The 17,009-nt window shown below is 31.1% G+C and overlaps 2 protein-coding genes across 2 annotated transcripts; both read right to left on the minus strand.

The window, feature by feature from the left end:
• Nucleotides 1–1,856: 1,856 nt before the first annotated feature.
• LOC132716069 (zinc finger protein 600-like) lies at nucleotides 1,857–6,732 on the minus strand. The gene is made up of 2 exons (XM_060699224.1): nucleotides 6,615–6,732; nucleotides 1,857–3,467 (listed from the first exon to the last, which is right to left on the minus strand). The coding sequence occupies exon 2, from the start codon at nucleotides 3,301–3,303 to the stop codon at nucleotides 2,110–2,112; it is 1,194 nt and encodes a 397-aa protein (XP_060555207.1). The 5' UTR covers nucleotides 3,304–3,467; nucleotides 6,615–6,732; the 3' UTR covers nucleotides 1,857–2,109.
• Nucleotides 6,733–8,593: 1,861 nt separating this feature from the next.
• LOC132716074 (zinc finger protein 431-like) lies at nucleotides 8,594–11,396 on the minus strand. Its single transcript, XM_060699231.1, has 2 exons — nucleotides 9,777–11,396; nucleotides 8,594–9,462 (listed from the first exon to the last, which is right to left on the minus strand). The coding sequence occupies exon 2, from the start codon at nucleotides 9,296–9,298 to the stop codon at nucleotides 8,594–8,596; it is 705 nt and encodes a 234-aa protein (XP_060555214.1). The 5' UTR covers nucleotides 9,299–9,462; nucleotides 9,777–11,396.
• Nucleotides 11,397–17,009: the final 5,613 nt, after the last annotated feature.

Here is a 17,009-nt window from a genome sequence, read left to right on the forward strand (position 1 = left end):
AATTAATTCTGGCAAGTAAATTCAATTAAATAAATGTGTATCTTCATAATGTGGTGGTATCTTTACCTATACATCACAACTAACTGTCGTGTGAAGTTAACAAAAATATCGATATATTCGTTAGGAACCATCGTTTATCCGATGACCTTTACGAAACTTAATGATAATAGCAGAGATGCTCTAATTGCAATTCAAAGTGACAAAGTTATAGAAAAAGAAGGAGAAGAAGGAGAAGACAAAAGAAGAAGAAGAAGAAGCTTTATTCTTTCGCAAATAGCATGACATTACATCCGATAATGCGGAAAGGCATGAAACCTCTTTGAAGGATAAGGACTATTTGGCTCGTCAGAGTACAGCCTGGTATTTTACCTACCAAAAAAGGTTATAAACACATTCTGTACATATTTACAAAACTAAAGTAGCTAGATAAACTGTATAGCACTTAACCACCTACACTTTCCAAAGTCATTATACATAATTATAGTGCATATCATTCTCAAAATCACCAGAACAGGGATAAATGGTATCAAGAATTTTCCTGTAATCTCAGACATTTGATTGGTCAAAACTCAACATAAAATTTATATTGACCTGAGATTCGACACTGATCTCATCCAGGCCATGTTCGGCCATATTATGTACATAATTTTAATGAAAAAAAAAATTATCAGTTCCTCACGTAAAGCATGTATGAATTCAGCATTCTGTACCAGAAAAGCCATTCAGCAACTTCTTTAGAATGACATCAACAATCAAAATATGTTCATCATTTGGAGCTATAAATTTAACAGATTTATGGTCTCAGATGCCATGTCGTCAGAAAAAATATTGATGTTCTATTAAGTTTAAGTTTATAATGATTTAAATATATATCATTTTATCTATATTTCTCTGAATAACCAGTGCCTGTGAGATCTTTACAGTCTGGAATATACGACTCCTCAAATAAGCTGATAAAATAATTCAGTTCATAAAGCCTTTACGTCGCACCAACACAGTATAGGTCATATGTATGGCGACTTTACAGCTTTACTGGTGGAGGAAGATCTCTGTGCCCCTTCGTGCGTTAGCGAGCACATGGATAAAACCACTGACATTATGTTTGCTTATGACTGTGTGTCGTTTTTTGTAATGTGCATGCAGCACAATTATCCCTTTATTGGCTAAAGCAGGTAATGTCACATAGAGAAATAATAATCTTGATGATTCAACATTAATTTCGAATTTATGTTTAAACCATGAAAAAAAAGCTTGATTTTTACTTTTCATAACAAATGTTTATTTGTAACAATGATAATTATACATGTACATTTATATCAAGGAAACTGATTTCGTCATCATCATATGTTAAGTTAATAACATAATAATTTTCATTTTTACTATAACTTTAGTAATTTATTAATCAAATTTTTACATACTGGATTACTAAAAGGAACGTGACCTTGACATCCAATCTCTGTTGTCCTTTCGCAATACATGCTACACATAATTATACCAGTCTTCTTTCATACATCATCATCATCATCATCATCATCGTGCTATAAAGTTATTATTGAATAACCATAATAATTTTCATTTTACTCTTACTTGAGGAATTTATTTATCAAATTTGTACATAATGCATTACTAACAGAACCTGGTTCTGACCACCATACATGTGTCCTACCGTAATAAACATAATTAATTTTACAAGTCTTCTTTCATACATCATCATCATCATTATCAATATCATCGTCATCATCACCATCATAGTATCATAAACAAAACCATTTTCATTTTTACTATAACTTTAGAAGTTTACATAATAAAATTTGTATATATTTCATATTAACAACGCGTGGCCTTGACCACCTAACTCCTTCGAGGTTTCGTAACAATTTATTTCACTAGTCTTCTTTCATGAGTCATAAATAAAGACACTAGCCACGTCCTACTGGAGTTAAAAGAGACTTACAAAGATACTGTTTGAAAACTTTTTTCTCAGTTTATACAATGTAATGTTACAATTTAAAGTTGTCATATATCATGAAAATATCGTTATTGAGAAAAAGGTCTTACAAAGAGAACGTATTTACATTTTAATAGACATGAAACACTGATATCCCATCATTAATTCTTCTCACTTGTGTGTATTTTAATATGTTTTGTAAGTCTACTTTTTGTTGCAAATTGGCTGTCACATAATTCGCATTGATATTTCTTCTCTTTCGAATGTATCAGCATATGATCTTTAAGATAATTATGTCGAGCAAAAAGCTTATCACATTTTTGGCATTTGTATTCCTTCTCTCCTGTATGTATTGCCATATGTGCGACAAGATAACTTTTTTGAGTAAACGGTCTATCACAGATTTCGCACACATTTTTACATTCTTCTGAATGCATGTTCATATGTCTACTAAGATAACGTTTTTGAGCGAATGCTTTGTCACATATTTCACATTTGTATTTCTTCTCTCCTGTGTGTAATGACATATGTGTTTTAAGATTACTGTTTGCATTAAATGACCTTTCACACATGCTGCATTGATATTTCTTCTCCCCAGTATGTGTCCTCACGTGAATTTCAAGAGAACGTTTTAGAAGAAATAATTTGTCACAGATTCCACATTTATATTCCTTTTCTCCAGTATGAATAATCATATGTGATATAAGTAAAGATTTATGAGAAAACGAACGGTCACAAGTATCACATTTAAATTTCTTTTCTCCTGTGTGTGTAATCAAATGCCTTTTAAGATTACTGTTTTGAGTAAATGTTTTGTCACATATTTCACATTGAAATTTCTCTCCAGTGTGTATCGCCATATGTAATTTAAGAGAAGTAGAATGTGGATAGGATTTTTCACATATTTCACATTTATATTTCTCTAAGCCTGTGTGTATCGTCATATGTCCTTGAAAAGTATGGTTATCAGCAAATGATTTGTCACATATTTTACATCGGTACTTTTTCTCTCCCGTGTGAGCTCTCATATGTCTGTCAAAAGTACTTTTTAGAGAAAATGACTTATCGCAGATTTTGCATTGATGATTTTTCTCTCCTGTATGAATTCTCATATGTCGTTTAAGATATTTATTTCGAGGAAATAATTTGCTACATATTTTGCATTCATAATTTTTTTCTCCTGTGTGTATTGTTAAATGCTCTTTCAAATAATGTTGATGAGAAAATGATTTTTCACAGATTTCGCATTGAAAACTTGTATCTCTGGTGTGTATTATCATGTGTTTTTTTAGAGTTTGTTCATTAGCAAATGATCTTTCACAAGGTCCACATCTATATTCTTCTCCATTGTGCATTGTCAAATTTTAACCAGTATACATATTTTGGTCACAAAAATGACCTTTCAATAAGATTCCTTTCAAATAACTTCTATTCGTAGTATTGTTTATACAGATATGACAATCTAAAACTTGTACATGTTCTGTATTCGCGCGAATTTTGTCACTGTGTTTCTTGATGTCTAAAAATAGTAAAACAAAAAAATAAGACATAAATAAATATAGTCTCTACGGAACAGTATTCACTATTTAAACTCAATAAACCTCATAGTTTAATATATGCATCAATCTTACTTCATAATATTGTAAATAATTTATATTATGAAGATCCTATCTGTTCAAACATGTATCTTTCAGTTCCATTTTCCTTCTTTTTTCTTTTATGTACAGATAAATATAATGAGAAAGGATGATATATAGCATTTAATTCAACAGTCGCTTTTACCTCAACTTCTTTACCCCTAAATAACATGGTTGTACCGGAGATATAATTCTTTCAACTGGAGATAAATCGTGGTGAAATATGTCTGAATTGTTCAAATAATTAAGTCAAGATACAATGTAATGATGGCCAAGCACAAACGAATTGGCGCTTTTATAAGTTCAAAACTAAAACCTTGAAAATCATCTGCGGTTCTTTGTAATTGATTAATAGATTTAATTAAATTCATATAGACACCCGGAAGTACTATATTTATTATTTGATTTTCACTTGAAAGTATTGTGTCGATAATTAATTATTCAAATTAAATATACCAACATGTGGTATATTAAGAGAAATAAATTTTACAAAACATGCTTTTCAGAAATAACTTATCGTGAAAAATTCGTATATTCACATCAAGTACTTGGTAGCTGTTATGTTATGTGACATTATGCCCATCCAAGTATATATAGTCAAAGTAACTTTACATTTTACCTTAATTCGTTTCAGTTTTAAATTTTCTTCGACTGAACGATTAATAACTCACGTGGCCTTACTTGTGATGTTCAATTTATAAACAATGGCAACATTGTTGCAATATTCGCCCGTCACAGAAGATTTTGAGAGAGATGTGGGCATTACAGATATGCATTTAGGCGATATGCTCTGGGCAATATCTGGAAATATCTTGATATATTATCATCTCTAGTGACTTTCTATCTGAACTTTGACCCTTATGTATGACCTTGACCTAAGCCGCAGGCACCTAAATTTAGTGCGAGACACTCCGCCTCTCTATAGTGAACATTTGTGCCAAGTTATATTGAAATCCCTCAATGCATGTAAAAGTTTTGCTACAGACAAACGTTTTTCAATTACCTCTAAGTGTCACCTTGACCTTTGACCTAGAGACCTGGTTCATGCACAGTTACGGCTTCTCATAAAGGTGAACATTTCTATGATGTTTCATTAGAATCCCTTTGTATGTGAAGCGGTATGTTCTGGACAAAATTTCTATATTTTATCATCTTAAGTGACCTTCAAAATCATCTTCAGTAACCTTGACCTACATATGTTAATCTTAATTACATGTTTGATACCAGTATCCATGATAATGGCCATTTGTGTTTCTCAATAAATGATGACTAAATGGTCCCAATACACATTTTCATATTTTTATCTGAACTTTGACCTCTATGTGTGACCTTGACCTTGGTCGCAGGGACATAAATTTTGCACGCAACACTCCGCCTCACAATAGTGAATATTTGTGGCAAGTTATATTGAAATCTCTTTATACATGTAGAAGTTTTGATCCGGACAATAATTTTCTAATGACTTCTAAGTGTGACCTTGACCTTTGATATTGATGCCTAGTTCATGCGCACGACACGGCTTCTTATAGTGGTGAATATTTCTATTTAAGTTAATGTAACTCAGTGTTATTCATATTTTTGTAGTGATCTGAAGAAACATACATGTACATATACTGTAGTGTAATTCTGCTTGAATTTTAATTAATGCCAACTGCAGTATGGTCCATTTGAACGAATGCGGTCCGTTGCTATGTAAAAATCGAATGGAAGTAGTATTTTTAGCGCATGTGCAATCTGCGTACGGCAAATCACTTTTATTTAAATTTATTTATGAATAACCCGACATGACTAATTAATATGCATTTCCCCTGATTAACATCTGTTTGTTTGTTTGTTTGTTTGTTTGTGTGTTTCATTTTACGCCTTTTTCCAACAGTATTTCAGTCATATAGGCAGGTAGTTTTCCTTACCATCGTTCCTGGAGAGTTACACCAGAATTAGACCACCTTCATTCTCCCCTGGGATGGAACCCACGCCAGAGAAGTAACTGGATAAAGAAGTCATCGACTCTCACCCTCGAACACGGAGGTGGTGATTAACATCTGAATTAGGTTAAATTTATACTTCAGTGAAAAAAATGGTATTAATGTTTTAAGAAAAATGAGTGTCAGCCTGTAAGCAGCGTGAGTGACAAGTAAAGGCTGAAAAAGTCTTTTTATAAAGGTTAGAAGGACAGGTGTATAAAAGGATATAAAATATGGTAATCTCCATCCTTGTAAGTGCAACAAAGATGTATATAAATGTACTTTCAACTATGTGTTTACAGAAAATAAGCATTATCACCAATATAATTTAACGTATACATTTGTAAGTATTACACTTCATAAAAATAAATGAAAACATAAAGAAATAACACCCATCAAAACAGGTGATTATTTAATATATATTAATAACGTATCAATTGAAAGTTGAACCTGTACATTTATTATCTATATATCTTATATAATTAGTGCACACATTATAATGAAATGTGTTTGTTTTGTTTACAAATATTTTGGCATGCATAATATGAATATATATTAGAATATATTATAAGTGTACGATGATTTAATCGGGCTATACAAAACGTCGTGTGTGTGGGTCAACACACGACGATTCAAACAATCGCATCTTTTCGGTCCTTTACGTCAAAAACTTCGGATAAGAACACCGAACACAAAAGTCAGAATGCACAGAACCACACTGTAGGAACTTGAATTCTTATGATAACTTGTCGGGAGTTCTTGTGATAACAATCACGGAGTTCGTCGGAAAACTTTTGTATATTATATATACTATATACAATCAGAAACAATCATCAAAAGTGGTAATTTTCATCTTTATAAAGTGAGATTTAGGTTTTAATTAAAGTGTAATTATTAAACTTGCCTTACATCTTGTATTATGTGTCAAAAACTAATTTACAGTCCATTTTTTATAACCTCTTCATGTTTAAAATCTGGTAGTTTTGAGTAGATCTATTATTCCAAAATAATTATAATAATTATAAGAATCATTATTACTTAACAAACGTCTAAATAGTACTTTACCTAGATAAACTATGATCATATCTATACTTATTCACTTAAGTTTTGTCTTTTAAATACATAAAACTTAAACAAATCGCAATACATGTATCTCTACCTCTATAATCAGGCTGCTGTAAAAGAGTTTGTAAAATAAAGGGAAATAACTCTGTTAATTAGTATAGGTATCAGGCTATAATAATTACAGTACTGTTCATTCTGTAACGCAGTTCATGTTGAAATAATGCAAAAAAAATGCTGAATTATGCATCATGGGAGGGGGATGACCACTTCGCACAGGAAAAGACCCGACAAATGTTTTAAAGTACATCTTCTTCGAATTAAAAGAAATAAATCAGCGCATACGGCTGGTAGGACTTTATAATTATACTCTTGAATAATAATATCATAATCATGATAAACTGTTATAATGATTTATTTCATAACTACTTACACAAATATAAATAACTTTTAGGTAATGTATTGACTTTAGAATGAATATTGCATAAGAAATCTTATAATTTTTATTAAACTTAAAATAAAACTTCGCCGTTACCGTCTGACCCAGGGGCACCGCATGGCTCAGTATCACGCCGTCGACGCAAAAGAAGACGATGAACATCTTTTTTTCTTTGCAGATGGGCTGACTTTAAACTTCTTAGGTGAAGGTGATCACTGGTTTTCCACATACATGACTGTGATTTCATTTCAGGTAAGTATAGGCTGGTCCATATCTCATCAACAGTCACTATATCCGTCGCAAGAATAATTAAATTTACATTTCTGCATTTGCTGCATTCAGCTATGTTTGTGCGTCGTAATTATTTTTGTAAAGTCAACACGATCATCTCTCTATTAAATTAATCTGGAAGTGTCAGATAAATTGTCCATTCAACAATTAAATTTATGTTTAAACCATAAAACATTAACTTGATTTTTACTTTTTAATGTTATAACCATTTTTATTATATACCATATGTCTTGATCATCATCATCATCATCATCTGATTATAAACATAAACATGTTCATGTTTTACATGAACTTAATACATGAACTTAAGAAGTTTAAAAATCAAATTTGTACAAATTGGATAATTAAGAAAACTTGGCCTTTACCACCAAACCCCTTTTTCGTTTCGTAATAATACATGTCATTTTTCATATATCATTATAATCATCATCGTCTGAGTTTTATAAACATAATTTTTATTTCTAATATAACTTTTATTAGTTTACTTAATCAAATTAGTATACAATTTGTTCTTTGCCATCAAGCTTCTTTGTCATTTTGTAATAAACGCTACACATTATTTCAGCAGTCTTCTTTCATAAGCCACTCCATATTGGAGTTAAAAGAGACTGACACAGGCATGATAGTTTCAAAATTATTTATTCACAGTTTATACAGTGTAATGTTGTCAAAATTATATCATGAAGATATCGTTATTGAGAAAATGATCTAACAAATACATGTAGTACATTGTAGGTAGTAACATTTTTAAATAGTCAAGAAACTATGATATCCCATCATTAATTATTTCTTCTCTTTTGTGTGTATTTTTATATGTTTTGTAAGTTTACTTTTTCGAGTAAATTGTCTGTCACAGATTTCGCATAGATGTTTCTTCTCTTCTGAATGTATCAGCATATGAACTTTAAGATAATTGTGACGAGCAAAAAGCTTATCACATATTTGGCATTTGTATTCCTTCTCTCCTGTATGTATTGACATATGTGCAACAAGATAGCTTTTTTGAGTAAACCGTCTGTCACAGATTTCACACACATTTTTACATTCTTCTGAATGCATGTTCATATGTCTACTAAGATATCGTTTTTCAGCAAATGCTTTGTCACATATTTCGCATTTGTATTTCTTCGCTCCTGTGTGTAGTAGCATATGCCTTTTAAGATTACAACTTATATTAAATGACTTTTCACACATGTTGCATTGATATCTCTTCTCTCCAGTATGTGTCCTCACGTGTATTTCAAGAGAACCTTTATAAGCAAATGCTCTGTGCCTTTTCTCCAGTATGTGTAATCATATGTGATTTAAGGATAGTTTTATGAGAAAACGATTTTTCACAAGTATCACATTTATATTTCTTTTCTCCGGTATGTGTAATCATATGCGTTTTAAGATTACTGTTTTGATTAAATGTTTTGTCACATATTTCACATTGAAATTTCTGTCCAGTGTGTATCGCCATATGTAATTTAAGAGAAGTAGAATGTGGATAGGATTTTTCACATATTTCACATTTATATTTCCCTAAGCCTGTGTGTATCGTCATATGTCCTTGGAAAGTATGGTTATCAGCAAATGATTTGTCACATATTTTACATCGGTATTTCTTCTCGCCCGTATGTGCTCTCATATGTCTGTCAAAAGTACTTTTTATAGAAAATGACTTATCGCAGATTTTGCATTGATGATTTTTCTCTCCTGTATGAATTCTCATATGTCGTTTAAGATATTTATTTCGAGGAAATGATTTGTCACATATTTTGCATTCATATTGTTTTTCTCCTGTGTGTATTGTTAAATGCTCTTTCAAATAACGTTGATGAGAAAATGATTTTTCACAGATTTCGCATTGAAAACTTGTATCTCTGGTGTGTAATATCATATGTTTTTTAAGAGTTTGTTCATTAGCAAATGATCCTTCACAGACTCCACATCTATATTCTTCTCCAGTGTGCATTGTCAATTGTTAACCAGTATACTAATTTTGGTCACAAATATGTCCTCTCAATAAGGTTCCTTTTATTTAACTTCTATTCGTAGTATTGTTTATACAGATATGACAATCTAAAACTTGTACGTGTTATGTATTCGTGCGAATTTTGCCACTGGGTTTCTTGATGTCTAAAAAGTAAAACAAACAAAAATTAAAGACATAATTTCATCTTGCATCGAAGCTTTGCAATATTAATTTTAAATACGTATAGTCTTTACTGAACAGTTTTCATCTATTCAAACCTTATAGTTTTATATATGCATAAATCATACTTCATAATATCGTAAATAATTGATATGATGAATATCCTATCTGTTCAAACATGTATCTTTCAGTTCCATTTTTATCTTCCATTTCTTGTTGGTACAGATAAATACATGTTTATGAAAATAGATCATAAGAAAGGATGTAATATAGAAATTAATTCAGCAGTTGCTTTTACCTCGAGTTCTTTACCCCAAAATAAGAGAGTTTTCCTGGTGATATTATTCTTTCAACTGGACAAAAATCGTGGTGAAATATGTCTGAAATTTTTAAGTAATAATTAAAGTCAAGATACAATGTAATGATGTCCAAGCACAAACGAATTGACTCTTTTATAAGTGCAAGATTGATATTAAATTTACTAAAACATTGAAAATTATTTCCGGTACTATTTAATTGCTTGAAAGATCTAATCAAATTTATATAGACACCCGGAAGTACTCTATTTATTATTTGATTTTCACTTGAAAGTCTTATATCGATAATAAGTCAATAAAATAAAATAGACCGACATTGTCAATGTAATTAGCACATAGCTAACTATTTTTCCAGTATTCGTTCAAGCAATTAAAGAGAACTTCCGGACAAAAATCAATTAGGTAATGTTTAATTAGGTAGACAGTTACAATATATTTGTGACATATAAATCTCATCTGATCGTTTAGTTTATTGACACTTTATAAGCATTGATGAATAACAATAGATAATGATTTGTGAATGTTCATTCATGTATTTCATGAATGTTTGCAGAGTAATTTATTTGAAAAAGTTTGATAACAGTAACATGTTATGGAATTAACATACATAATTTAGATGTAAAAAATATTTAATATATAAAGAAATGTATTCTGTATGAATAACGCCTGGATTTAAAATTTATAGACGCATATATATTATATTGTGGTATATTAAGAGAAATAAATTTTACAAAACATGCTTTTCAGAAATAACTTATCGTGAAAAATTCGAATATTCACATCAAGTAATTGGTAGTTGTTCTGTTAAAGTGACATTATGCCCATCCAAGTATATATAGCATTTTGCCATAATTCCTATCAGTTTTAAAATTTACTTCGACTGAACGTAATAACTCATGTGACCCAATGAAATTTCTATATATATTCATTGATTTTACTTGTTATGTTCAATTTATATAATGGTAATGCAGTCTTTTTAATTAAAACAGATTCATATTTTATCCATGATTTTTTTCAGATGATTTTGTCAGTCACTGTTATAACTGTCTACTAGTCAATTTGCATAATGTGACTTTAAATAATGTCATTGGTTTAGACGGAGAATAACTTGGGTATATGTATAACTTTATTAAGTGTGTGAGAGTTTGTTTGAGTGTTTGAATATATTTCAACGTTATCATGAAATCACAATACGACTTGGTGTGTTTAGCCCAATGATGTCATTTCTCAAAATGCTGAAGAAATACAGGAAATGTTCAATTTTAATTAAACTATAAACTGTTATAATCAGCAATCATGTATATTACCATTATTTTACACTGCATAAGAATCGCATACTTCCATTCAGCCTTTTAAAAAGACATTTTTGGCTTAGTGGTAAAAGGCGCTGATTTCGTACCCCTTACGCCTCACAGATAAATGTTGCACGCATCACTAAAACCAGGAATTTTCTTAGTTCAAAAAAGGCCATAAATGAGTCAAATGTCATGCTAGAGTTATGGACCTTAGACAAAGACTTTCAATTATGATATCCAAAATATATTTACAATTTTAATACTGCACGTTTGTAACGTCGTTTTTTCATTGGATAATCGTGACGTTTATATAGTTTTATATACATGGCTATTGTCGAATTCATTGAACAAAATCCTTACTTTCTCAAAAAAATTTGATATGCTTATTATGCAAGTATATTTAACAAACGAGGCCGTTATATACGTGTCATATAAAAATATAACCAATCCCTTTATAACTAATAATCTATGCGACTACTCATAATCATCTTGGACTTATGATTGATCGAGTGGACGTAAAAAGACACGTGTAGGTTCTAGATATATAATACTATAAAATATAATAAGAAAATTTAAATCAATGTAACTCGGTGGTCTTTATATTTTTGTATTGACTTGGGAGACATACATGTTCGTATACTTTAGTGTACGTAATTCGTCTTCACCAACTGCACTCCAGTATGGACCATTTTATGTCGCTATGAAAAAATCGATCGGAAGTAGTATTTTTTTCGCGCAATCTGCGTTGGGCAGATCACCTTTTCAATTTATTCCTGAATAACGTAAGCGGACCGTTATATGCCCGAAAGTGTTTTTTTTTAGGTAAAGATGAAGCATTTGTAAGACATTGGAATTAAATAAAGTATTACCTCCTTCAAATAACAATCCTCCTATGAAGTTTGAACACTGTGGGGTAAATGGGACTGTTTCAGTTTTAAGGTAATAGTGACCTTGCCCTTTGACTTTGGAACCCCAAAATCAATAGGGGCCTTCTACTCAATATAGACAATCATCAATTTAAATTATTACCAACCGCACAGTGTTCAAACTTCATAGAATAATTGTCCATATTGGGTACAAGAAAGTGATTTTTTAAGTAAAGATGAAGCATTTGTAAGACAATGGAATAAAATAAAATATTACCTCCTTCAAATAACAATCCTCCTATGAAGTTTGAATATTGTGGTCCAAATGGAACTTAAGTTATGCCCCATTATTAATCACTAAAGGGAAATACAAAGAGATAAAGTAGTTGTTATACCAGATTGCATTTTTTTTCAAGGTAAAGTGAAATATAAACAATGAATATTATACAGTCGTATTCAACAGTGAACAAAATTTTGCAATGTTTACCTGCTAACCTTGTCGACATGGTGATTACACAAATACGGGAAAATTACGTACATGAGAAAATAGTATGTATTCATATTTCATACGCATTATACAAAGTTCTTACAATATATTTGCACTTTTGAAGCATTTCAAAGCTTATCGATTCGAAAAAAAAAACCAAACATATTGCAATATTTTGTTAGTTGTTGCGTCTTATGATAGTAAGTTCACTGACATGACTAAATAATGTTGGTACTATATTTATGCATGTTCTTTGACTCTAATTGATAGGATTTAACTCATTACAGGACTTGGGCAGTACCTCCAGTTACTTGCAAAAATCATGATCACAAAATAGAAAACTATCATTTTTCGCCGATTATTATATTTTTCCTGTATACCATGAAAAAGTTTTGGACCTATTTTGTCCAGCTTAGATAGCTAATAGAGATGCGTCAAAAGGTAGTTAAGCATCCCCAAAAAATGTAGTAATAATTTGAGAAAATATCTTTCCACATTTATGAATAATCCAGATATTAATCAGTTCACTTAATTATGTTGTTTCAACAATAAAGAGTGATTAAACAAACCAATATATCAATAAATTGAAAAGTGGACCGAGTTAGAAAAGGGCCGAGCTGACTCGGGGACGAGTACGTTTTTGGGCCGAGCTGACACTGAATCGATGTAAATTATGCACTTAAATTTGCATCAATAATAATCATAATATCAAGCAAAATATATCAAAAGCTTTACCAGATTTGGAAGAAAACTTGATTCTACATACGGAATACATTGCACCTAAAATATCAACGTTATAAAATATAAACAAACATATTGACCTGCTGTATTTTCTGTAAGTGTAAACACATAACAGCCAAATATAGGTCGTTTACCTGACGATTTTGCTAGATCTACTGATAAATGCAAGAAAAACCAACGAAGTTACTAAACAGTTATGCATACAGGAGATTAAGTGTTCGTATAATAAAACTTACAACTGTTTTAAACACCTGGGACTTCCTAATCGATAACAAATCTTCTCAATCTTTCTCGGAATAACTGGCCAAGATGGCGATTGCGGGAAAATGACGTCAGAGAGAAAATAGTCCGTATTCATACGCATACATTTTTTTTCTCTGACATTCACACTTTTTAAGCATTTTAAGCTTAAAGTTATCTAATTTGAAAATCGTACTCCATTTTATCCAAAATTATTGTGTTCCCTGGTAGTTTAACTTATGACTTAAAAAAATTGGCACTAAATTTATGTACGTATTTTGGCTTTCATGCATCGGGAACCAGAAGGTAGAAAAAATTAACTGGTTCTCTTTAAATTTTTATCGACTGCTGGCGTAGTAATATTCAAATCGCGTAAAGCAATGATATATGTAATTTTGTGATAAAAGGAATTAAAATTTAGTAATTAAATGACCAGTAAATTTTGAAGTAGATAAGGTATTATGATTATATGAATATTATAGCAAAATATTGGAACTATTTTTGCTCCGCGCAGATAGCCTAAATGCGTTCAAACCATAGTAAGCTGAATTTATCGTAATTACACTGGGGGCTTGCGCCCCCAAAAATGGTATTAATGTTTTAAGAAAATGAGTATTAGCCTGTAAGCACAGTAACAAGTAAATGCTCTTTTTATAAAGGTTAGAAGGACAGGTGAATGAATAGGATATTTCATGGTAATCTCGACACCATTGTGATCTTCTAATCTCGGTCCTTTACTTCAAATCTTCGGTTATAAGAACACCGAACACAAAAGTCAGAATGCACAGAACCACAGTGTAGTAACTTAAGTTCAGAAACAATCATCAAAAGTGGTAATTTTCACCTTTAAAAAGTGAGATTTACGTTCTAAATTAAGGTTTAATAATTAAATTTGCCTTACATCTTGTATCATGTGTCAAAAACTAATTTATAATCCATTTTTATCACCTCAAAGTCATCTTCATGTTTAAAATATGGTAATTTTGAGTATAATTCCCAAAATGTTATAATAATTATAAGAATAAAATTTTACTGTTTAACAAGCGTCTAAAACGTCTTTTACCTAAAAAAACTATGATCAAATTTATATTTAAATACATTAAATCGCAAAACATGTATCTCCTCCATAAGGCTGCAAACCAAAGGGAAATAACTCGTGAATTAATATAGGTATCAGGCTATAATAATTACCGTACTGTCCATTCTGTACATAACGCAGATGTTGAAATAATCCAAAAATAATGCTGAATTGTACAACATGGATGGGGGATGATCAAAGGACCATCAAATGTTTTAAAGTACATGTTCTTCGAATTAAAAGAAATAAATCAACGCATACGGCTAGTATAGCACATTATATATTCTAGAACTCATAATATGAACTGTTGAAATGATTTATTTCATAATTAATTACACAAATAATATGAAAAAGGCAAAGCCTCAAAGCGAGCTCGATGTACTTTTTACGTGAAATAGTATGAAATAATTGCTCATTTTTATTTCAAATGCAGTAACGAGTGCGTGTGACGTCACACGTACTGTGTTAAATTTTGCTCCGCCCCTGTCGTGAAATGGATAACGAGTTTTGAAAACGTTGATAAAACTTTGTCTATTTTATTTCACTCTATAATTTTTCAAGCGAAATAAAGATTATTTAAAGTGAAATAAATGTAAAACTTAAAACGTTTGCGACATTAACGTTTTCAAAACTCGTGATTCATTTAACGACAGGGGCGGAGCCATATTTAACACAGTACGTGTGACGTCACACGCACTCGTCACTGCATTTAAAATAAAAATGAGCGATTATTTCATACTATTTAACGTTAAAAGTACATCGAGCTCGCTTTGAGGCTTTGCCTTTTTCATATTATGAAAAAGGCAAAGCCTAAAAGCGAGCTCGATGTACTTTTTACGTGAAATAGTATGAAAAATCGCTTATTTTTTATTTCAAATGCAGTAACGAGTGCGTGTGACGTCACACGTACTGTGTTAAATATGGCCCCGCCCCTGTCGTGAAATGAATAACGAGTTTTGAAAACGTTGATAAAACTTTGTTTATTTTATTTCACTCTATAATTTTTCAAGCGAAATAAAGATTATTTAAAGTGAAATAAATGTAAAACTGAAAACGTTTGCGACATTAAAATAGCGTACTTGATTTGTTTGTTTTGCACGTGCTGTTTGGCGCTACATTGTGACGTCACGTAAACAATACTTTAAACGTCTGTACAGCGTTAACGACTGAATAAAAGATATTGGTGTTCGGATTAATTTTCTTAGTTAGACCATTTCTTACATTCTAGATAGTTTTCACAACAAAATTCGACAAAAAAATTGTTTTTATTTATCAGATTTTTCAAACAAAATGGCGCCTTCGATTTTCATTTTTTATACACAGCTTCCGTTATTCTGGTTCCCTGCCCAATTATGGTTCCCATAGACGTGCGCAGGTGACCAGTCTACACATCCGTTTTCAGTCAGAATTCCTCAGTTTTTATCGTTATCTTTAAATTCGAAAGGTTGCGATGTGTCCAATTCGGTACTTTGGACGAAAGTTTTCAAAACCATCACTTAGCAGGTACTCGCGTTACCGTAAAGCTCGCTTTGCGAGCAGGCCCTTCGGGCCAGCTCGTCGAGCTCGCTATTAATAGTTGTTGGGTAATATATTGACTTAAGAATGAATATTGCATAAGAAATCTTATAAATTTATTCACCTTAGAGTTACCGTCTGACCCAGGGGTACTGCATGGCTCAGTATCACGCCGTCGATGCCAAAGAAGACGATGAACATCTTTTTTTCTTTGCAGATGGGACGACTTTGAACTTCATAGGTAAGGGGGATCACGGTTTTTCTACATAGATGACTGTGATTTCAATTCAGGTTCGTATAGGCTGATCCATATCTCATCAACAGTCACTATATCCGTCGCAAGAATAATTAAATTTTCATTTCTGCATTTGCTTCATTCAGCTATGTTTGTGCGTCGTAATTTGTTTTATAAATTCAACACGATCATCTCTCTATTAAATTAATCTGGAAGTGTCAGATAAATTGTCCATTCAACAATTAAATTTATGTTTAAACCATGAAACATTAACTTGATTTTTACTTTTTAAAGTTATAACCATTTATATTATATATCATATGTCTTGATCATCATAATTCATCATCATCATATCACCCATCATCACCATTCATCATAATCAATCTGATTATAAACATAAACATGTTCATGTTACATGAACTTAAGAAGTTTAATAATCAAATTGTACATATTGGATAATTTAAGAAAACTTGGGCATTTACCACCAAACCACTTTGTCGTTTTTCGTAATAATACGTGTCATTTTTCATATATCATTGTAATCATATCATCAATCATCATCGTATGAGTTTACAAACATAATAATTTTTTATTTCTAATATAACTTTTTATGAGTTTACTTAATCAAATTAGTACACAATTTGTTCAATCGCCACCAAGCATCTTTGTCATTTTGTAATAAACACTACACATTATTTCAGCAGTCTGCTTTCATAAGCCACTCCCTATTGGAGTTAAAAGAGACTGACAAAAGCAT

The sequence above is a fragment of the Ruditapes philippinarum genome, unplaced genomic scaffold, assembly GCF_026571515.1.
Source record: "Ruditapes philippinarum isolate M1 unplaced genomic scaffold, ASM2657151v2 ctg597_1_1_1_1, whole genome shotgun sequence".
NCBI classification, from domain to species: domain Eukaryota; kingdom Metazoa; phylum Mollusca; class Bivalvia; order Venerida; family Veneridae; genus Ruditapes; species Ruditapes philippinarum.

What these genes read in the sequence shown, in the direction of transcription:
- LOC132716069 (XM_060699224.1), bottom strand. Translation starts at nt 3,303, where the DNA reads ATGCACAATGGAGAAGAATATAGATGTGGACCTTGTGAAAGATCATTT.
- LOC132716074 (XM_060699231.1), bottom strand. Translation starts at nt 9,298, where the DNA reads ATGCACACTGGAGAAGAATATAGATGTGGAGTCTGTGAAGGATCATTT.